This window comes from Oncorhynchus keta, chromosome 9, assembly GCF_023373465.1.
Source record: "Oncorhynchus keta strain PuntledgeMale-10-30-2019 chromosome 9, Oket_V2, whole genome shotgun sequence".
In the NCBI taxonomy this organism is placed as follows: Eukaryota; Metazoa; Chordata; class Actinopteri; order Salmoniformes; family Salmonidae; genus Oncorhynchus; species Oncorhynchus keta.
In genome coordinates this window covers 3,303,840-3,328,462 of record NC_068429.1, presented here as the reverse complement: position 1 = coordinate 3,328,462, position 24,623 = coordinate 3,303,840, and the positions used below count along the sequence as shown (strand labels likewise).

At 44.7% G+C, this 24,623-nt stretch overlaps 1 protein-coding gene across 1 annotated transcript in view; it reads right to left on the bottom strand.

Moving 5' to 3' along the window:
* LOC118378790 (glutamate receptor ionotropic, NMDA 3A-like) overlaps positions 1-24,623 on the bottom strand; it is a 115,588-nt gene that overhangs the window by 70,813 nt on the left and 20,152 nt on the right. Inside the window, exons 3-4 of the mRNA XM_052526013.1 lie at positions 17,111-17,306; positions 11,955-12,809 (exon numbers count right to left, since the gene is read on the bottom strand). Coding sequence (XP_052381973.1) covers positions 11,955-12,809; positions 17,111-17,306 — 1,051 coding nt within the window. The remainder of the gene's footprint in view (positions 1-11,954; positions 12,810-17,110; positions 17,307-24,623) is intronic.

Below are 24,623 nucleotides of genomic sequence, written 5' to 3'. Positions count from 1 at the left end.
TGTAACTGTTGGTGGTCTAGTACCCCTGTAACTGTTAATGGTCTATCACCCCCTGTAACTGTTAGTGGTCTATCACCCCTGTAACTGTTAGTGGTCTAGTACCTCCTGTAACTGTTAGTGGTCAATACCCCTGTAACTGTTAGTGGTCTAGTACCTCCTGTAACTGTTAGTGGTCTAGTACCTCCTATAACTGTTAGTGTAGTCTATCACCTTCTGTAACTGTTAGTGGTCTAGTACCTCCTGTAACTGTTAGTGGTCTATCACCCCTGTAACTGTTAGTGGTCTAGTACCTCCTGTAACTGTTAGTGGTCTAGTACCCCTGTAACTGTTAGTGGTCTAGTACCCCCTGTAACTGTTAATGGTCTAGTACCCCTGTAACTGTTAGTGGTCTATCACCCCCTGTAACTGTTAGAGTGGTCTAACACCTCCTGTAACTGTTAGTGGTCTAGTACCTCCTGTAACTGTTAGTGGTCTAGTACCTCCTGTAACTGTTAGTGTGGTCTATCACCCCCTGTAACTGTTAGTGGTCTAGTACCTCCTGTAACTGTTAGTGGTCTATCACCCCCTGTAACTGTTAGTGGTCTAGTACCTCCTGTAACTGTTAGTGGTCTATCACCCCCTGTAACTGTTAGTGGTCTATCACCTCCTGTAACTGTTAGTGGTCTATCACCCCCTGTAACTGTTAGTGGTCTAGTACCTCCTGTAACTGTTAGAGTGGTCTATCACCCCCTGTAACTGTTAGTGGTCTAGTACCTCCTGTAACTGTTAGTGGTCTATCACCCCCTGTAACTGTTAGTGGTCTATCACCCCTGTAACTGTTAGTGGTCTATCACCTCCTGTAACTGTTAGTGGTCTAGTACCTCCTGTAACTGTTAGTGTGGTCTATCACCCCCTGTAACTGTTAGTGGTCTATCACCTCCTGTAACTGTTAGTGGTCTATCACCCCCTGTAACTGTTAGTGGTCTATCACCCCCTGTAACTGTTAGTGGTCTAACACCTCCTGTAACTGTTAGTGGTCTAGTACCTCCTGTAACTGTTAGTGTGGTCTATCACCCCCTGTAACTGTTAGTGGTCTAGCACCCCCTGTAACTGTTAGTGGTCTATCACCCCCTGTAACTGTTAGTGGTCTAGTACCTCCTGTAACTGTTAGTGGTCTAGTACCCCCTGTAACTGTTAGTGGTCTAGTACCTCCTGTAACTGTTAGTGGTCTAGTACCTCCTGTAACTGTTAATGGTCTAGTACCCCTGTAACTGTTAATGGTCTAGTACCCCTGTAACTGTTAATGGTCTATCACCCCTGTAACTGTTAGTGGTCTATCACCCCCTGTAACTGTTAGTGGTCTAGTACCTCCTGTAACTGTTAGTGGTCTAGTACCTCCTATAACTGTTAGTGTAGTCTATCACCTTCTGTAACTGTTAGTGGTCTAGTACCTCCTGTAACTGTTAGTGGTCTATCACCCCTGTAACTGTTAGTGGTCTAGTACCTCCTGTAACTGTTAGTGGTCTAGTACCCCTGTAACTGTTAGTGGTCTAGTACCCCTGTAACTGTTAATGGTCTAGTACCCCTGTAACTGTTAGTGGTCTATCACCCCCTGTAACTGTTAGTGGTCTAGTACCTCCTGTAACTGTTAGTGGTCTATCACCCCCTGTAACTGTTAGTGGTCTAGTACCCCCTGTAACTGTTAGTGTGGTCTATCACCCCTGTAACTGTTAGTGGTCTAGTACCTCCTGTAACTGTTAGTGGTCTAGTACCTCCTGTAACTGTTAGTGGTCTATCACCCCTGTAACTTTTAGTGGTCTATCACCCCTGTAACTGTTAGTGGTCTAGTATCCCCTGTAACTGTTAGTGGTCTAGTACCTCCTGTAACTGTTAGTGGTCTAGTACCTCCTGTAACTGTTAGTGGTCTATCACCCCTGTAACTGTTAGTGGTCTATCACCCCTGTAACTGTTAGTGGTCTAGTACCTCCTGTAACTGTTAGTGGTCTAGTACCCCTGTAACTGTTAGTGGTCTAGTACCTCCTGTAACTGTTAGTGGTCTATCACCCCCTGTAACTGTTAGTGGTCTATCACCCCCTGTAACTGTTAGTGGTCTAGTACCTCCTGTAACTGTTAGTGGTCTATCACCCCCTGTAACTGTTAGTGGTCTAGTACCCCTGTAACTGTTAGTGGTCTAGTACTCCCTGTAACTGTTAGTGGTCTAGTACCTCCTGTAACTGTTAGTGGTCTAGTACCCCCTGTAACTGTTAGTGGTCTATCACCCCCTGTAACTGTTAGTGGTCTAGTACCCCCTGTAACTGTTAGTGGTCTAGTACCTCCTGTAACTGTTAGTGTAGTCTATCACCCCCTGTAACTGTTAGTGGTCTAGTACCTCCTGTAACTGTTAGTGGTCTATCACCCCCTGTAACTGTTAGTGGTCTAGTACCCCCTGTAACTGTTAGTGGTCTAGTACCTCCTGTAACTGTTAGTGGTCTAGTATCCCTGTAACTGTTAGTGGTCTATCACCCCTGTAACTGTTAGTGGTCTATCACCCCTGTAACTGTTAGTGGTCTAGTACCTCCTGTAACTGTTAGTGGTCTAGTACCCCTGTAACTGTTAGTGGTCTATCACCCCTGTAACTGTTAGTGGTCTAGTACCTCCTGTAACTGTTAGTGCTCTAGTACCCCTGTAACTGTTAGTGGTCTAGTACCTCCTGTAACTGTTAGTGGTCTAGTACCCCCTGTAACTGTTAGTGCTCTAGTACCCCTGTAACTGTTAGTGGTCTAGTACCTCCTGTAACTGTTAGTGGTCTAGTACCTCATGTAACTGTTAGTGGTCTAGTACCTCATGTAACTGTTAGTGTAGTCTAACACCTCCTGTAACTGTTAGTGGTCTAGAACCTCCTGTAACTGTTAGTGTGGTCTATCACCCCCTGTAACTGTTAGTGGTCTAGTACCTCCTGTAACTGTTAGTGGTCTAGAACCTCCTGTAACTGTTAGTGGTCTATCACCCCCTGTAACTGTTAGTGGTCTATCACCCCCTGTAACTGTTAGTAGTCTATCACCCCCTGTAACTGTTAGTGGTCTAATACCTCCTGTAACTGTTAGTGGTCTATCACCTCCTGTAACTGTTAGTGGTCTATCACCCCCTGTAACTGTTAGTGGTCTAGTACCTCCTGTAACTGTTAGTGGTCTATCACCCCCTGTAACTGTTAGTGGTCTAGTACCTCCTGTAACTGTTAGTGGTCTATCACCCCCTGTAACTGTTAGTGGTCTATCACCCCCTGTAACTGTTAGTGGTCTATTACCCCTGTAACTGTTAGTGGTCTATCACCCCCTGTAACTGTTAGTGGTCTATCACCCCCTGTAACTGTTAGTGGTCTATCACCCCCTGTAACTGTTAGTGATCTCATACCTCCTGTAACTGTTAGTGGTCTATCACCCCCTGTAACTGTTAGTGTGGTCTATCACCCCCTGTAACTGTTAGTGGTCTATCACCCCCTGTAACTGTTAGTGGTCTATCACCCCCTGTAACTGTTAGTGATCTCATACCTCCTGTAACTGTTAGTGGTCTAGTACCTCCTGTAACTGTTAGTGGTCTATCACCCCTGTAACTGTTAGTGGTCTATCACCTCCTGTAACTGTTAGTGGTCTATCACCCCCTGTAACTGTTAGTGGTCTAGTACCTCCTGTAACTGTTAGTGGTCTAGTACCTCCTGTAACTGTTAGTGGTCTATTACCCCTGTAACTGTTAGTGGTCTATCACCCCTGTAACTGTTAGTGGTCTATCACCCCTGTAACTGTTAGTGGTCTAGTACCTCCTGTAACTGTTAGTGGTCTATCACCCCTGTAACTGTTAGTGGTATAGTACCTCCTGTAACTGTTAGTGGTCTATCACCCCTGTAACTGTTAGTGGTCTATCACCCCTGTAACTGTTAGTGGTCTATCACCTCCTGTAACTGTTAGTGGTCTAGTAGCTCCTGTAACTGTTAGTGTGGTCTATCACCACCTGTAACTGTTAGTGGTCTATCACCCCCTGTAACTGTTAGTGGTCTATCACCTCCTGTAACTGTTAGTGGTCTAGTAGCTCCTGTAACTGTTAGTGGTCTAGTACCCCTGTAACTGTTAGTGGTCTATCACCCCCTGTAACTGTTAGTGGTCTAGTACCTCCTGTAACTGTTAGTGGTCTAGTACCTCCTGTAACTCTTAGTGTGGTCTATCACCTCCTGTAACTGTTAGTGGTCTATCACCCCTGTAACTGTTAGTGGTCTAGTACCTCCTATAACTCTTAGTGTGGTCTATCACCTCCTGTAACTGTTAGTGGTCTAGTACCCCCTGTAACTGTTAGTGGTCTAGTACCTCCTGTAACTGTTAGTGTGGTCTATCACCCCCTGTAACTGTTAGTGGTCTAGTACCTCCTGTAACTGTTAGTGTAGTCTATCACCCCCTGTAACTGTTAGTGGTCTAGTACCTCCTGTAACTGTTAGAGTGGTCTATCACCCCCTGTAACTGTTAGTGGTCTAGTACCTCCTGTAACTGTTAGTGGTCTAGTACCCCTGTAACTGTTAGTGGTCTATCACCCCCTGTAACTGTTAGTGGTCTATCACCCCCTGTAACTGTTAGTGGTCTAGTACCTCCTGTAACTGTTAGTGGTCTATCACCCCCTGTAACTGTTAGTGGTCTAGTACCTCCTGTAACTGTTAGTGGTCTAGTACCCCCTGTAACTGTTAGTGGTCTAGTACCTCCTGTAACTGTTAGTGGTCTAGTACCTCCTGTAACTGTTAGTGGTCTATCACCCCTGTAACTGTTAGTGGTCTATCACCTCCTGTAACTGTTAGTGGTCTATCACCCTGTGACTCTTAGTGGTCTAGTACCTCCTGTAAATGTTAGTGGTCTAGTACCTCCTGTAACTGTTAGTGGTCTATCACCCCCTGTAACTGTTAGTGGTCTAGTACCTCCTGTAACTGTTAGTGGTCTAGTACCCCTGTAACTGTTAGTGGTCTAGTACCTCCTGTAACTGTTAGTGGTCTAGTACCTCCTGTAACTGTTAGTGGTCTAGTACCTCCTGTAACTGTTAGTGGTCTAGTACCTCCTGTAACTGTTAGTGTAGTCTATCACCTCCTGTAACTGTTAGTGGTCTATCACCCCCTGTAACTGTTAGTGGTCTAGTACCTCCTGTAACTGTTAGTGGTCTAGTACCTCCTGTAACTGTTAGTGGTCTATCACCCCCTGTAACTGTTAGTGGTCTAGTACCTCCTGTAACTGTTAGTGGTCTAGTACCTCCTGTAACTGTTAGTGTGGTCTATCACCTCCTGTAACTGTTAGTGGTCTATCACCCCTGTAACTGTTAGTGGTCTAGTACCTCCTATAATTCTTAGTGTGGTCTATCACCTCCTGTAACTGTTAGTGGTCTAGTGCCTCCTGTAACTGTTAGTGGTCTAGTACCTCCTGTAACTGTTAGTGTGGTCTATCACCCCTGTAACTGTTAGTGGTCTAGTACCTCCTATAACTCTTAGTGTAGTCCATCACCTCCTGTAACTGTTAGTGGTCTAGTGCCTCCTGTAACTGTTAGTGGTCTATTACTTCCTGTAACTGTTAGTGGTCTATCACCCCTGTAACTGTTAGTGGTCTATCACCCCCTGTAACTGTCAGTGGTCTATCACCTCCTGTAACTGTTAGTGGTCTATCACCTCCTGTAACTGTTAGTGGTCTAGTACCTCCTATAACTCTTAGTGTGGTCTATCACCTCCTGTAACTGTTAGTGGTCTAGTGCCTCCTGTAACTGTTAGAGTGGTCTAGTACCTCCTGTAACTGTTAGAGTAGTCTTTTACCTCCTGTAACTGTTAGTGGTCTAGTACCTCCTGTAACTGTTAGTGGTCAATACCTCCTGTAACTGTTAGTGGTCAATACCTCCTGTAACTGTTAGTGGTCTAGTACCTCCTGTAACTGTTAGTGGTCAATACCTCCTGTAACTGTTAGTGGTCAATACCTCCTGTAACTGTTAGTGGTCTATCACCTCCTGTAACTGTTAGTGGTCTAGTACCTCCTGTAACTGTTAGTGTGGTCTATCTCCCCTGTAACTGTTAGTGGTCTAGTACTTCCTGTAACTGTTAGTGTGGTCTATCTCCTCCTGTAACTGTTAGTGGTCTAGTACCTCCTGTAACTGTTAGTGGTCTAGTACCCCCTGTAACTGTTAGTGGTCTAGTACCCCTGTAACTGTTAGTGGTCTATCACCCCCTGTAACTGTTAGTGGTCTAGTACCTCCTGTAACTGTTAGTGGTCTAGTACCCCTGTAACTGTTAGTGGTCTAGTACCCCTGTAACTGTTAGTGTGGTCTATCACCCCTGTAACTGTTAGTGGTCTATCACCCCCTGTAACTGTTAGTGGTCTATCACCCCCTGTAACTGTTAGTGGTCTAGTACCTCCTGTAACTGTTAGTGTGGTCTATCACCCCCTGTAACTGTTAGTGGTCTATCACCCCCTGTAACTGTTAGTGGTCTATCACCTCCTGTAACTGTTAGTGGTCTAGTACCTCCTGTAACTGTTAGTGTGGTCTATCACCCCCTGTAACTGTTAGTGGTCTAGTACCTCCTGTAACTGTTAGTGGTCTATCACCCCCTGTAACTGTTAGTGGTCTAGTACCTCCTGTAACTGTTAGTGGTCTAGTACCTCCTGTAACTGTTAGTGGTCTATCACCCCCTGTAACTGTTAGTGGTCTAGTACCTCCTGTAACTGTTAGTGGTCTAGTACCCCTGTAACTGTTAGTGGTCTAGTACCCCTGTAACTGTTAATGGTCTAGTACCCCTGTAACTGTTAGTGGTCTATCACCCCTGTAACTGTTAGTGGTCTAGTACCTCCTGTAACTGTTAGTGGTCTAGTACCCCTGTAACTGTTAGTGGTCTAGTACCCCTGTAACTGTTAGTGTGGTCTATCACCCCTGTAACTGTTAGTGGTCTAGTACCTCCTGTAACTGTTAGTGGTCTATCACCCCTGTAACTGTTAGTGGTCTATCACCCCTGTAACTGTTAGTGGTCTAGTACCCCTGTAACTGTTAGTGGTCTAGTACCTCCTGTAACTGTTAGTGGTCTAGTACCTCCTGTAACTGTTAGAGTGGTCTAGTACCTCCTGTAACTGTTAGTGGTCTATTACCCCCTGTAACTGTTAGTGGTCTAGTACCTCCTGTAACTGTTAGTGGTCTAGTACCTCCTGTAACTGTTAGTGGTCTATCACCCCCTGTAACTGTTAGTGGTCTAGTACCCCCTGTAACTGTTAGTGGTCTATCACCCCCTGTAACTGTTAGTGGTCTATCACCCCCTGTAACTGTTAGTGTGGTCTATCACCTCCTGTAACTGTTAGTGGTCTAGTACCTCCTGTAACTGTTAGTGTGGTCTATCACCCCTGTAACTGTTAGTGGTCTAGTACCCCTGTAACTGTTAGTGGTCTATCACCCCCTGTAACTGTTAGTGGTCTATCACCCCTGTAACTGTTAGTGGTCTAGTACCTCCTGTAACTGTTAGTGGTCTAGTACCTCCTGTAACTGTTAGTGTGGTCTATCACCCCCTGTAACTGTTAGTGGTCTAGTACCCCCTGTAACTGTTAGTGGTCTAATACCTCCTGTAACTGTTAGTGGTCTATCACCCCCTGTAACTGTTAGTGGTCTAGTACCTCCTGTAACTGTTAGTGTGGTCTATCACCCCCTGTAACTGTTAGTGGTCTAGTACCTCCTGTAACTGTTAGTGGTCTATCACCCCCTGTAACTGTTAGTGGTCTATCACCCCCTGTAACTGTTAGTGATCTCATACCTCCTGTAACTGTTAGTGGTCTATCACCCCCTGTAACTGTTAGTGGTCTATCACCCCCTGTAACTGTTAGTGGTCTATCACCCCCTGTAACTGTTAGTGGTCTATCACCCCTGTAACTGTTAGTGGTCTATCACCCCTGTAACTGTTAGTGGTCTATCACCTCCTGTAACTGTTAGTGGTCTATCACCCCTGTAACTGTTAGTGGTCTATCACCCCCTGTAACTGTTAGTGGTCTATCACCCCTGTAACTGTTAGTGGTCTATCACCTCCTGTAACTGTTAGTGGTCTAGTAGCTCCTGTAACTGTTAGTGTGGTCTATCACCCCCTGTAACTGTTAGTGGTCTATCACCCCTGTAACTGTTAGTGGTCTAGTACCTCCTGTAACTGTTAGTGGTCTATCACCTCCTGTAACTGTTAGTGGTCTAGTAGCTCCTGTAACTGTTAGTGGTCTAGTACCCCTGTAACTGTTAGTGGTCTATCACCCCCTGTAACTGTTAGTGGTCTAGTACCTCCTGTAACTGTTAGTGGTCTAGTACCTCCTGTAACTCTTAGTGTGGTCTATCACCTCCTGTAACTGTTAGTGGTCTATCACCCCCTGTAACTGTTAGTGGTCTAGTACCTCCTGTAACTGTTAGTGTGGTCTATCACCCCCTGTAACTGTTAGTGGTCTAGTACCTCCTGTAACTGTTAGTGGTCTAGTACCTCCTGTAACTGTTAGTGTGGTCTATCACCCCCTGTAACTGTTAGTGGTCTAGTACCTCCTGTAACTGTTAGTGTAGTCTATCACCCCCTGTAACTGTTAGTGGTCTAGTACCTCCTGTAACTGTTAGTGGTCTATTACCCCCTGTAACTGTTAGTGGTCTATCACCCCCTGTAACTGTTAATGGTCTATCACCCCTGTAACTGTTAGTGGTCTATCACCTCCTGTAACTGTTAGTGGTCTAGTACCCCCTGTAACTGTTAGTGGTCTAGTACCTCCTGTAACTGTTAGAGTGGTCTATCACCCCCTGTAACTGTTAGTGGTCTAGTACCTCCTGTAACTGTTAGTGTGGTCTATCACCCCCTGTAACTGTTAGTGGTCTAGTACCTCCTGTAACTGTTAGTGGTCTAGTACCCCTGTAACTGTTAGTGGTCTAGTACCCCCTGTAACTGTTAGTGGTCTAGTACCTCCTGTAACTGTTAGTGGTCTAGTACCCCTGTAACTGTTAGTGGTCTAGTACCCCTGTAACTGTTAGTGGTTTAGTACCTCCTGTAACTGTTAGTGGTCTAGTACCCCATGTAACTGTTAGTGGTCTAGTACCTCCTGTAACTGTTAGTGGTCTATCACCCCTGTAACTGTTAGTGGTCTAGTACCCCTGTAACTGTTAGTGGTCTAGAACCTCCTGTAACTGTTAGTGGTCTATCACCCCTGTAACTGTTAGTGGTCTAGTACCTCCTGTAACTGTTAGTGGTCAATACCTCCTGTAACTGTTAGTGGTCTAGTACCCCTGTAACTGTTAGTGGTCTAGTACCTCCTGTAACTGTTAGTGGTCTAGTACCTCCTGTAACTGTTTGTGGTCTAGTACCTCCTGTAACTGTTAGTGGTCTAGTACCTCCTGTAACTGTTAGTGGTCTAGTACCTCCTGTAACTGTTAATGGTCTATCACCCCCTGTAACTGTTAGTGGTCTAGTACCTCCTGTAACTGTTAGTGGTCTAGTACCTCCTGTAACTGTTAGAGTGGTCTATCACCCCCTGTAACTGTTAGTGTGGTCTATCACCCCCTGTAACTGTTAGTGGTCTAGTACCTCCTGTAACTGTTAGTGTAGTCTATCACCCCCTGTAACTGTTAGTGGTCTAGTACCTCCTGTAACTGTTAGTGGTCTAGTACCTCCTGTAACTGTTAGTGGTCTAGTACCTCCTGTAACTGTTAGTGGTCTAGTACCTCCTGTAACTGTTAGTGGTCTACCACCCCCTGTAACTGTTAGTTGTCTAGTACCTCCTGTAACTGTTAGTTGTCTAGTACCCCTGTAACTGTTAGTGGTCTAGTACCTCCTGTAACTGTTAGTGGTCTAGTACCTCCTGTAACTGTTAGTGGTCTAATACCTCCTGTAACTCTTAGTGTGGTCTATCACCCCTGTAACTGTTAGAGTGGTCTATCACCCCTGTGACTCTTAGTGGTCTAGTACCTCCTATAACTGTTAGTGTGGTCTATCACCTCCTGTAACTGTTAGTGGTCTAGTACCTCCTGTAACTGTTAGTGGTGTCTATTACTTCCTGTAACTGTTAGTGTGGTCTAGTGCCTCCTGTAACTGTTAGAGTAGTCTTTAACCTCCTGTAACTGTGGTCTGCAATCTCCTTTAACTGTGGTCTGTAACCTCCTGTAACAGTGGTCTGTAACCTCCTGTAACTGTGGTCTGTAACCTCCTGTAACTGTGGTCTGTAACCTCCTGTAACTGTGGTCTAAAGCCTCCTGTAATTTCAGTCTATAACCTCCTGTAACTGTGGTCTGTAACCTCCTGTAACTGTGGTCTGTAACCTCCTGTAACTGTGGTCTGTAACCTCCTGTAACTGTGGTCTGTAACCTCCTGTAACTGTGGTCTGTAACCTCCTGTAACAGTGGTCTGTAACCTCCTGTAACTGTGGTCTGTAACCTCCTGTAACTGTGGTCTGTAACCTCCTGTAACTGTGGTATGTAACCTCCTGTAACTGTGGTCTGTAACCTCCTGTAACTGTGGTCTGTAATCTCCTGTAACTGTGGTCTGTAACCTCCTGTAACTGTGGTATGTAACCTCCTGTAACTGTGGTCTGCAACCTCCTGTAACAGTGGTATGTAACCTCCTGTAACAGTGGCATGCAACCTCCTGTAACAGTGGTATGCAACCTCCTGTAACAGTGGTATGCAACCTCCTGTAACTGTGGTCTATTACTTCCTCATCACAGCTTACCTGTTACAGAGCTCTCTTCGCTCCTGTTACCTTTAAACTGTGATTGTTATGTGTTTTATTTTTAAAGGAGTTAGGCTGTCCAACCATTTTGCATGTATTGTTTTAGACAGGACAGTGAAAGACTGACAGGAAAGATAGGATGAGAGGGTAATCTAGAATAGCAGTGGGGTGGATTTGATCCCACATTCACACTGATACATTATATGACCTATTCTGGAGGCAGTTGCTTAGACCAGTCGGACTGTCCCAGACAGACCACTGATTAATTGTGATGATACTGCACTTTAAACTGGAACTCTCCACAACGCTGCAACCCTCATAGATCTACTGGACTCTTTTCAAAAATACCTTTTCACTTCAACTCCTCTCCATTGTAAAATCCATAACCTCTTGAACCTTATGCCTCATCCAGCCCCATACCCCAGCCACTCTCCCAGGGCCCTCTCCCCTCTCCCCAGGCCCTCTCCCAGGGCCCTCTCCCTTCTCCCTAACCCCTCTCCCAGGGCCCTCTCCGTAACCCCTCTCCCCAGGACTCTCTCCCAGTCCCGTTCCCTCTCCTCATACCCCAGCCACTCTCCCAGGGCTCTCTCCCCTCCCCCTAACCCCTCTCCCAGGGCCCTCTCCCTAACCCCTCTCCCCAGGCTCTCTCCCAGGGCCCTCTCCCTAACTCCTCTCCCCAGGACTCTCTCCCAGTCCCTTTCCCTCTCCCCAGCCCTCTCTCCCCATACCCCAGCCCCTATCTCAGGGCCCTCTCCCCAGGCCCCTCTCCCAGGGCCCTCTCCCCAGGACTCTCTCCCAGGCCCCTGTCCCTCTCCCCATACCCCAGCCCCTATCCCCAGCCCCTCTCCCAGGCCCCTCTCCCCTCTCCCTCTTCCCAGCCCCTCTCCTCAGTCCCTCTCCCTCTTCTTAACCCTTCTAAAACAGGCCCCTCTCACCTCTCGCCATATCCCAGCCACACTCCCTAGCCACTCTCCCTCTCCATAGCCCTCTTTACCCCAGCCCATCTCCCCAACCCCACTCCCTAGCCCCTCTGCCTCTCTCCCTCTCCCTAGGCTCCTCCCCCTAGCCCCCTTACCACAGACCCTCTCCCCAGACCCTCTCCATAGCCCCTCTCTCCAGGCCACTCTTCCCAGCCCCCCTCCTTGGCCCTTCTACCTAGCTTCAGGCCTCAGCCCCACAACACCCTACGGTGCACTATTTATGTACATGTTGTAGTACTGGACAGGAGTTAATACAGCTGAGTAGTCCTTACCTTTGGATCGTGTATTCCTGAGAGTTGCTGGAAGGTTTTCTCCCCCACCATGACGGCGGCCAGATTGGCTGTGTAGGTGGACAGACAGAACAGGCAGAAGATAGCCCAGAGATTCATGAGGAACCGCCCCGTCCAGCACTTAGGAGGTTTAATGGCAGCTGTACGGCCAAACAGGATGGCATAGCAGACGTTCAGAGCCGAGGAGAAGGAGAACACCTTATCTCTGTTCCTGCCTCGCGGCGTCATCCCAAACGGGCTGTTCCACTCGTAGATGGTCAGGAACACGGCAGTAACGTGTAGCGAGACGAATATCCCCAGCCACATGGACCAGTGCAGGGGCCACATGAATGCCCCGATGGGCGCTGCCGTATCCCGGGTCCGTACCAGGATGCCCAGAGAGGTGGAGAAGAACGGGGAGGTGAAGTCTATAACCCTGCTCCGGGCCGAGTTGATACTGAAAGATGTGACGGCCAGGTGGGCCGCTCCGCTGAGAAGATCCCCCACCAGCCCTGTCCAGCGTCCGTTCTTAAACCCACCGTACTTGCCGTCGCCTACAATATACAGGTCGAAATCAAACCCCATGTCCTCCGCCAGTTTCTCCAGTAGATCGACGCAGTAGCCGTAGCAACACTTCTTATACTTCATGGGAATGCTGTCGTTGGGCCCCCGCATCTGGAGGAAGAGAGACTGGAGCAGGACTGTGTTGTTGGTGAGGGGGTTCAGGCAGAGCTGACCAGCGGGACAGAGACCGTCCTCATCCACCTCCCGGGTGAAGACGAAGGGGTGCTCCACCAGGGTGACCACCCGCAGATGGAGCCGCGACAGGTACCTCCAGTCCCCGCCCTGATAGGATGCCTGTTTGTTAGTCCATCAGGGAGGGAGGAAGGGAGGGGTAGAAGGAGAGAGGGAGGAAGGGAGGGGTAAAGGGAGAAGGAAGGAGAGGGAGAAGGTGAAGTAGAGAGGGAGAAGTAGAGAGGGAGAAGGAGAGAGGGAGAAGTAGAGAGGGAGAAGGAGAGAGGGAGAAGTAGAGAGGGAGAAGGAGAGAGGGAGAAGGAGAGAGGGAGAAGTAGAGAGGGAGAAGTAGAGAGGGAGAAGTAGAGAGGGAGAAGTAGAGAGGGAGAAGTAGAGAGGGAGAAGTAGAGAGGGAGAAGGAGAGAGGGAGAAGTAGAGAGGGAGAAGGAGAGAGGGAGAAGTAGAGAGGGAGAAGGAGAGAGGGAGAAGGAGAGAGGGAGAAGGAAGGAAAGAGAGAGAGAGAAAACAGGAAGGTGGAAAAGAGGGTTAACCGTAGCAGCAGCAGCATTGACAAGAGGTGGCAAGGAGAGGAATAATAGCACAAACAGGTCTGGTCCCCAGGCTATAATGTTCTAGTCCAGGCAGCATAGTCCATGAGCTAGTGTTGAAGTACTGGAGTCAACATATTGATTGTCTCGGTCTTGTCTCGGTGTAGGATACATTGGTACTCGGTCTCGGAAAGCGAGGACTCGTCATTTCTTGCTGGGACCTGCTGAGACCAGCAGAGTAACAAAAAACGAATAATTATCAGCTTCCATTCAGTCAGAGCATTAAACCGCTTCTCTAGACCACATGGAAACACCACCTTCATGTCACATTAATATCCTGTTGCCTTTTAAAACCTGGTCTTCCTACTTTACTTGTAACATTACATCATCAAACTTTGTCACGCTTATCAGAATATCCCTGATTCGCTGGTAGGGAAGAGGGAGAATGTCCTTGATGAGCTGGAAGGGAACAGGGAGAATGTCCTTGATTTCATGGTAGGGAAGAGGGAGGGAATGTCCTTGATTCGCTGGTAGGGAAGTCTATATCTATTAGTAAGGGGAGACCAGGGGGAAGTTGTAACATATCTATTAGTAAGGGGAGACCAGGGGAAGTTGTAACATATCTATTAGTAAGGGGAGACCAGGGGAAGTTGTAACATATCTATTAGTAAGGGGAGACCAGGGGAAGTTGTAACATATCTATTAGTAAGGGGAGACCAGGGGGAAGTTGTAACATATCTATTAGTAAGGGGAGACCAGGGGAAGTTGTAACATATCTATTAGTAAGGGGAGACCAGGGGAAGTTGTAACATATCTATTAGTAAGGGGAGACCAGGGGGAAGTTGTAACATATCTATTAGTAAGGGGAGACCAGGGGAAGTTGTAACATATCTATTAGTAAGGGGAGACCAGGGGAAGTTGTAACATATCTATTAGTAAGGGGAGACCAGGGGGAAGTTGTAACATATCTATTAGTAAGGGAGACCAGGGGAAGTTATAACATATCTATTAGTAAGGGAGACCAGGGGAGTTGTAACATATCTATTAGTAAGGGAGACCAGGGGAAGTTGTAACATATCTATTAGTAAGGGGAGACCAGGGGAAGTTGTAACATATCTATTAGTAAGGGAGACCAGGGAAGTTGTAACATATCTATTAGTAAGGGAGACCAGGGGAAGTTGTAACATATCTATTAGTAAGGGAGACCAGGGGAAGTTGTAACATATCTATTAGTAAGGGGAGACCAGGGAAGTTGTAACATATCTATTAGTAAGGGAGACCAGGGAAGTTGTAACATATCTATTAGTAAGGGAGACCAGGGGAAGTTGTAATATATCTATTAGTAAGGGAGACCAGGGGGAAGTTGTAACATATCTATTAGTAAGGGGAGACCAGGGGAAGTTGTAACATATCTATTAGTAAGGGGAGACCAGGGGAAGTTGTAACATATCTATTAGTAAGGGAGACCAGGGAAGTTGTAACATATCTATTAGTAAGGGAGACCAGGGAAGTTGTAACATATCTATTAGTAAGGGGAGACCAGGGGAAGTTATAACATATCTATTAGTAAGGGAGACCAGGGAAGTTGTAACATATCTATTAGTAAGGGAGACCAGGGGAAGTTGTAACATATCTATTAGTAAGGGAGACCAGGGGAAGTTGTAACATATCTATTAGTAAGGGAGACCAGGGGAAGTTGTAACATATCTATTAGTAAGGGAGACCAGGGGAAGTTGTAACATATCTATTAGTAAGGGAGACCAGGGGAAGTTGTAACATATCTATTAGTAAGGGAGACCAGGGAAGTTGTAACATATCTATTAGTAAGGGGAGACCAGGGGGAAGTTGTAACATATCTATTAGTAAGGGGATACCAGGGGAAGTTGTAACATATCTATTAGTAGGGGGAGACCAGGGGAAGTTGTAACATATCTATTAGTGAGGGGAGACCAGGGGGAAGTTGTAAGATATCTATTAGTAAGGGGAGACCAGGGGGAAGTTGTATCATATCTATTAGTGAAGGGAGACCAGGGGGAAGTTATAACATATCTATTAGTAAAGGGAGACCAGGGGAAGTTGTAACATATCTATTAGTAAGGGGAGACCAGGGGAAGTTGTAACATATCTATTAGTAAGGGGAGACCAGGGGAAGTTGTAACATATCTATTAGTAAGGGAGACCAGGGGAAGTTGTAACATATCTATTAGTAAGGGAGACCAGGGGAAGTTGTAACATATCTATTAGTAAGGGAGACCAGGGAAGTTATAAAATATCTATTAGTAAGGGAGACTAGGGTAAGTTATAACATATCTATTAGTAAGGGAGACCAGGGGAACCTGTAACATATCTATTAGTAAGGGAGACCAGGGGAAGTTGTAATATATCTATTAGTAAAGGGAGACCAGGGAAGTTGTAACATATCTATTAGTAAGGGGAGACCAGGGGAAGTTGTATCATATCTATTAGTAAGGGAGACCAGGGAAGTTATAAAATATCTATTAGTAAGGGAGACCAGGGAAGTTGTAACATATCTATTAGTGAGGGAGACCAGGGGAAGTTATAACATATCTATTAGTAAAGGGAGACCAGGGGAAGTTGTAACATATCTATTAGTAAGGGGAGACCAGGGGGAAGTTGTAACATATCTATTAGTAAGGGGAGACCAGGGGAAGTTGTATCATATCTATTAGTAAGGGGAGACCAGGGGAAGTTGTAACATATCTATTAGTAAGGGGAGACCAGGGGGAAGTTGTAACATAGCTATTAGTAAGGGGAGACCAGGGGAAGTTGTAACATATATATTAGTGAGGGGAGACCAGGGGGAAGTTATAACATATCTATTAGTAAAGGGAGACCAGGGGAAGTTGTAACAAATCTATTAGTAAGGGAGACCTGGGGAAGTTGTAACATATCTATTAGTAAGGGAGACCAGGGGAAGTTGTAACATATCTATTAGTAAGGGAGACCAGGGAAGTTGTAACATATCTATTAGTAAGGGAGACCAGGGGAAGTTGTAACATATCTATTAGTAAGGGGAGACCAGGGGGAAGTTGTAACATATCTTTTAGTAAGGGGAGACCAGGGGAAGTTGTAACATATCTATTAGTAAGGGGAGACCAGGGGGAAGTTATAACATATCTATTAGTAAAGGGAGACCAGGGGAAGTTGTAACATATCTATTAGTAAGGGGAGACCAGGGGAAGTTGTAACATATATATTAGTAAGGGGAGACCAGGGGAAGTTGTAACATATCTATTAGTGAGGGAAGACCAGGGGGAAGTTGTAAAATATCTGTTAGTAAGGGGAGACCAGGGGAAGTTGTAACATATCTATTAGTGAGGGGAGACCAGGGGGGAGTTGTAACATATCTATTAGTAAGGGGAGACCAGGGGAAGTTGTAACATATCAATTTGTAAGTCGCTCTGGATAAGAGCGTCTGCTAAATGACTTAAATGTAAATGTAAATATATTAGTAAGGGGAGACCAGGGGAAGTTGTAACATATCTATTAGTAAGGGGAGACCAGGGGGAAGTTGTAACATATCTTTTAGTAAGGGGAGACCAGGGGAAGTTGTAACATATCTATTAGTAAGGGGAGACCAGGGGAAGTTGTAACATATCTATTAGTAAGGGGAGACCAGGGGGAAGTTGTAACATATCTATTAGTAAGGGGAGACCAGGGGAAGTTGTAACATATCTATTAGTAAGGGGAGACCAGGGGAAGTTGTAACATATCTATTAGTAAGGGGAGACCAGGGGAAGTTGTAACATATCTATTAGTAATGGGAGACCAGGGGAAGTTGTAACATATCTATTAGTAAGGGGAGACCAGGGGGAAGTTGTAACATATCTGTTTCTCTGAGCCCCTCCCTCTCACCTGTTTGTTGGTCCAGGCAGTGTAGTCCAGTAGCACCCTGTCATGCTTCCATCGGCCCAGTCTGGTCCACATGGGCTTCCCTATGGGGTCGTGTTGCAGGGACCAGATGAAGTGATGGCTCTCTGAGGAGATCACTGTCTCCTCCTGGGACGAGATGAAACCACTCAGACCTTCAAACGACGTGTTGGACAGAAACCTGCAGGGTGGGGGCAGAAAAACAGATGAGGTTATAGGATAAGGGTAAATTTGAGGCTTAGAATTCAGGGGTTAAAGGCCAGAACAGAAAACCAATCAGGTGATTCTGATGTGGGACTGTCTTCTGTTCATGAATCTCAATGAAATCATATAATTCTTTACACCTGCGCTTGCAGCTGGAGGACACTGTGACTAAATGACTGCAGCAGACAGCATCGTCTTATTAAACCTAGCTACTGAGATGAGCTCTAAGCTGCACAAGCCTGGTTCATTATGTGCCCTTTTGGCAGGGCCTGAGCCCTGATGCCACGAAAGGCAAAGAGGGGGTTGTATCTGTGACCTGCTGGTCAAACAGAACCATCATGGGGTCAGACTATATATATCACTATCAGGGGGTCAGACTGTAGATATCACTATCAGGGGGTCAGACTATATATATCACTATCAGGGGGTCAGACTATATATATATCACTATCAGGGGGTCAGACTATAGATATCATTATCAGGGGGTCAGACTATAGATATCACTATCATGGGGTCAGACTATAGATATCACTATCATGGGGTCAGACTATATATATCACTATCAGGGGTCAGACTATAGATATCACTATCAGGGGTCAGACTATATATATCACTATCAGGGGTCAGACTATAGATATCTCTATCAGGGGTCAGACTATAGATATCTCTATCAGGGGTCAGACTATAGATATCACTATCAGGGGGTCAGACTATAGATATCTCTATCAGGGGGTCAGACTATAGATATCTCTATCAGGGGTCAGACTATAGATATCACTATCAGGGGTCAGACTATAGATATCACTATCATGGGGTCAGACTATAGATATCACTATCAGGGGTCAGACTATATATCACTATCATGGGGTCAGACTATAGATATCTCTATCAGGGGTCAGACTATAGATATCTCTATCAGGGGGTCAGACTGTATATATCACTATCAGGGGTCAGACTATATATATCACTATCAGGGGTCAGACTGTATATATCACTATCAGGGGTCAGACTATATATATCACTATCAGGGGTCAGACTATATATATCACTATCAGGGGTCAGACTATAGATATCACTATCAGGGGTCAGACTATAGATATCACTATCATGGGGACAGACTATATATATCACTATCAGGGGGTCAGACTATAGATATCACTATCATGGGGTCAGACTATAGATATCACTATCAGGGGTCAGACTATATATATATCACTATCAGGGGTCAGACTATAGATATCACTATCAGGGGTCAGACTATAGATATCACTATCAGGGGTCAGACTATAGATATCACTATCAGGGGGTCAGACTATAGATATCACTATCAGGGGTCAGACTATAGATATCACTACCAGGGGTCAGACCATAGATATCACTATCAGGGGGTCAGACTATATATCACTATCATGGGGTCAGACTATAGATATCACTATCAGGGGTCAGACTATAGATATCACTATCAGGGGTCAGACTATATATATCACTATCAGGGGTCAGACTATAGATATCTCTATCAGGGGGTCAGACTATAGATATCTCTATCAGGGGTCAGACTATAGATATCACTATCAGGGGTCAGACTATAGATATCACTATCAGGGGTCAGACTATAGATATCACCATCAGGGGGTCAGACTATAGATATCACTATCAGGGGTCAGACTATATATATCACTATCAGGGGGTCAGACTATAGATATCACTATCAGGGGTCAGACTATAGATATCACCATCATGGGGTCAGACTATATATATATCACTATCAGGGGGTCAGACTATATATATCACTATCAGGGGGTCAGACTATAGATATCACCATCATGGGGTCAGACTATATATATCACTATCAGGGGTCAGACTATAGATATCTCTATCAGGGGTCAGACTATATATATCACTATCATGGGGTCAGACTATATATATCACTATCAGGGGTCAGACTATAGATATCACTATCAGGGGTCAGACTGTAGATATTCACTATCAGGGGTCAGACTTATATATATCACTATCAGGGGTCAGACTATAGATATCACTATCAGGGGTCAGACTGTAGATATTCACTATCAGGGGGTCAGACTGTATATATCACTATCAGGGGTCAGACTATATATATCACTATCAGGGGTCAGACTGTATATATCACTATCAGGGGTCAGACTATATATATCACGATCAGGGGTCAGACTATATATATCACTATCAGGGGTCAGACTGTATATATCTCTATCAGGGGGTCAGACTATATATATATCACTATCATGGGTTCAGACTATATATATCACTATCAGGGGTCAGACTATATATATCACTATCATGGGGTCAGACTATATATATCACTATCAGGGGGTCAGACTATATATATCACTATCAGGGGGTCAGACTATAGATATCACTATCAGGGGGTCAGACTATATATATCACTATCAGGGGGTCAGACTATAGATATCACTATCAGGGGTCAGACTATAGATATCACTATCATGGGGTCAGACTATAGATATCACTATCAGGGGGTCAGACTATATATATCACTATCATGGGGTCAGACTATAGATATCACTATCAGGGGGTCAGACTATAGATATCACTATCAGGGGTCAGACTATAGATATCACTATCAGGGGGTCAGACTATATATATCACTATCAGGGGGTCAGACTATAGATATCACTATCATGGGGTCAGACTATAGATATCTCTATCAGGGGGTCAGACTATAGATATCACTATCAGGGGGTCAGACTATAGATATCTCTATCATGGGGTCAGGCTATAGATATCACTATCAGGGGGTCAGACTATAGATATCACTATCAGGGGGTCAGACTATATATATCACTATCAGGGGGTCAGACTATATATATCACTATCAGGGGGTCAGACTATAGATATCACTATCAGGGGTCAGACTATATATATCACTATCAGGGGGTCAGACTATATATATCACTATCAGGGGTCAGACTATATATATCACTATCAGGGGTCAGACTATAGATATCACTATCAGGGGTCAGACTATAGATATCACTATCAGGGGTCAGACTATAGATATCACTATCAGGGGGTCAGACTATATATATCACTATCAGGGGTCAGACTATATATATCACTATCAGGGGTCAGACTATAGATATCACTATCAGGGGGTCAGACTATAGATATCACTATCAGGGGTCAGACTATAGATATCACTATCAGGGGGTCAGACTATAGATATCACTATCAGGGGGTCAGACTATAGATATCACTATCAGGGGTCAGACTATATATATCACTATCAGGGGGTCAGACTATAGATATCACTATCAGGGGGTCAGACTATAGATATCACTATCAGGGGGTCAGACTATAGATATCTCTATCAGGGGTCAGACTATAGATATCACTATCAGGGGTCAGCCTATAGATATCACTATCAGGGGGTCAGACTATATATATCACTATCAGGGGTCAGACTATAGATATCACTATCAGGGGTCAGACTATATATATATCACCATCATGGGGTCAGACTATATATATCACTATCAGGGGTCAGACTATAGATATCACTATCAGGGGTCAGACTATAGATATCACTATCAGGGGTCAGCCTATAGATATCACTATCAGGGGTCAGACTATATATATCACTATCATGGGGTCAGACTATAGATATCACTATCAGGGGTCAGACTATATATATCACTATCAGGGGGTCAGACTATAGATATCACTATCAGGGGGTCAGACTATATATATCACTATCAGGGGTCAGACTATAGATATCACTATCAGGGGTCAGACTATATATATCACTATCAGGGGTCAGACTATAGATATCACTATCAGGGGGTCAGACTATATATATCACTATCAGGGGGTCAGACTATAGATATCACTATCAGGGGGTCAGACTATAGATATCACTATCAGGGGTCAGACTATAGATATCACTATCAGGGGGTCAGACTATATATATCGCTATCAGGGGTCAGACTATAGATATCACTATCATGGGGTCAGACTATAGATATCTCTATCAGGGGTCAGACTATAGATATCTCTATCAGGGGTCAGACTATAGATATCACTATCAGGGGTCAGACTGTAGATATTCACTATCAGGGGGTCAGACTTATATATATCACTATCAGGGGTCAGACTATAGATATCACTATCAGGGGTCAGACTGTAGATATTCACTATCAGGGGTCAGACTGTATATATCACTATCAGGGGTCAGACTATAGATATCACTATCAGGGGTCAGACTATATATATCACTATCATGGGTTCAGACTATAGATATCACTATCAGGGGTCAGACTATAGATATCACTATCAGGGGTCAGACTATAGATATCACTATCAGGGGTCAGACTATATATATCACTATCAGGGGTCAGACTATAGATATCACTATCAGGGGTCAGACTATAGATATCACTATCAGGGGGTCAGACTATAGATATCACTATCAGGGGTCAGACTATAGATATCACTATCAGGGGTCAGACTATATATATCACTATAAGGGGTCAGAATATAGATATCACTATCATGGGTTCAGACTATAGATATCACTATCATGGGGTCAGACTATAGATATCACTATCAGGGGTCAGACTATATATATCACTATCAGGGGTCAGACTATAGATATCACTATCAGGGGTCCGACTATAGATATCACTATCATGGGGTCAGACTGTAGATATCACTATCATGGGGTCAGACTATAGATATCACTATCAGGGGTCAGACTATATATATCACTATCAGGGGTCAGACTATATATATCACTATCAGGGGTCAGACTATAGATATCTCTATCAGGGGTCAGACTATAGATATCACTATCAGGGGTCAGCCTATAGATATCACTATCAGGGGTCAGACTATATATATCACTATCAGGGGGTCAGACTATAGATATCACTATCAGGGGTCAGACTATATATATCACTATCAGGGGGTCAGACTATATATATCACTATCAGGGGGTCAGACTATAGATATCACTATCAGGGGTCAGACTATAGATATCACTATCAGGGGGTCAGACTATAGATATCACTATCAGGGGGTCAGACTATATATATCACTATCAGGGGGTCAGACTATAGATATCACTATCAGGGGTCAGACTATATATATCACTATCAGGGGGTCAGACTATAGATATCACTATCAGGGGTCAGACTATATATATCACTATCAGGGGTCAGACTATAGATATCACTATCAGGGGTCAGACTATAGATATCACTATCAGGGGTCAGACTATAGATATCACTATCAGGGGGTCAGACTATAGATATCACTATCAGGGGTCAGACTATATATATCACTATCAGGGGGTCAGACTATAGATATCACTATCAGGGGTCAGACTATAGATATCACTATAAGGGGTCCGACTATAGATATCACTATCATGGGTTCAGACTATATATATCACTATCAGGGGTCAGACTATAGATATCACTATCAGGGGTCAGACTATAGATATCACTATCAGGGGGTCAGACTATAGATATCACTATCAGGGGTCAGACTATATATATCACTATCAGGGGGTCAGACTATAGATATCACTATCAGGGGGTCAGACTATAGATATCTCTATCAGGGGTCAGACTATAGATATCACTATCATGGGTTCAGACTATATATATCACTATCAGGGTGTCAGACTATAGATATCACTATCAGGGGTCAGACTATATATATCACTATCAGGGGTCAGACTATAGATATCACTATCAGGGGTCAGACTATAGATATCACTATCAGGGGTCAGACTATATATATCACTATCAGGGGTCAGACTATAGATATCACTATCAGGGGTCAGACTATAGATATCACTATCAGGGGTCAGACTATAGATATCACTATCAGGGGTCAGACTATATATATCACTATCAAGGGGTCAGACTATAGATATCACTATCAGGGGTCAGACTATAGATATCACTATCAGGGGTCAGACTATATATATCACTATCATGGGGTCAGACTATAGATATCACTATCAGGGGTCAGACTATAGATATCACTATCAGGGGTCAGACTATAGATATCACTATCAGGGGTCAGACTATATATATCGCTATCAGGGGTCAGACTATAGATATCACTATCATGGGGTCAGACTATAGATATCTCTATCAGGGGGTCAGACTATAGATATCTCTATCAGGGGTCAGACTATAGATATCACTATCAGGGGTCAGACTGTAGATATTCACTATCAGGGGTCAGACTTATATATATCACTATCAGGGGTCAGACTATAGATATCACTATCAGGGGTCAGACTGTAGATATTCACTATCAGGGGTCAGACTGTATATATCACTATCAGGGGTCAGACTATAGATATCACTATCAGGGGTCAGACTATATATATCACTATCATTGGTTCAGACTATAGATATCACTATCAGGGGGTCAGACTATAGATATCACTATCAGGGGTCAGACTATAGATATCACTATCAGGGGTCAGACTATATATATCACTATCAGGGGGTCAGACTATAGATATCACTATCAGGGGGTCAGACTATAGATATCACTATCAGGGGGTCAGACTATAGATATCACTATCAGGGGGTCAGACTATAGATATCACTATCAGGGGGTCAGACTATATATATCACTATCATGGGGTCAGACTATATATATCACTATCATGGGGTCAGACTATATATATCACTATCAGGGGGTCAGACTATAGATATCACTATCAGGGGGTCAGACTATATATATCACTATCAGGGGGTCAGACTATAGATATCACTATCAGGGGTCAGACTATAGATATCTCTATCAGGGGTCAGACTATATATATCACTATCATGGGGTCAGACTATATATATCACTATCAGGGGTCAGACTATATATATATCACTATCATTTACATTTTTACATTTAAGTCATTTAGCAGACGCTCTTATCCAGAGCGACTTACAAATTGGTGCATTACCTTATGACATCCAGTGGAACAGCCACTTTACAATAGTGCATCTAAATCTTTTAGGGGGGAGTGAGAAGGATTACTTATCCTATCCTAGGTATTCCTTAAAGAGGTGGGGTTTCAGGTGTCTCCGGAAGGTGGTGATTGACTCTGCTGTCCTGGCGTCGTGAGGGAGTTTGTTCCACCATTGGGGGCCAGAGCAGCGAACAGTTTTGACTGGGCTGAGCGGGAACTGTACTTCCTCAGTGGTAGGGAGGCGAGCAGGCCAGAGGTGGATGAACGCAGTGCCCTTGTTTGGGTGTAGGGCCTGATCAGAGC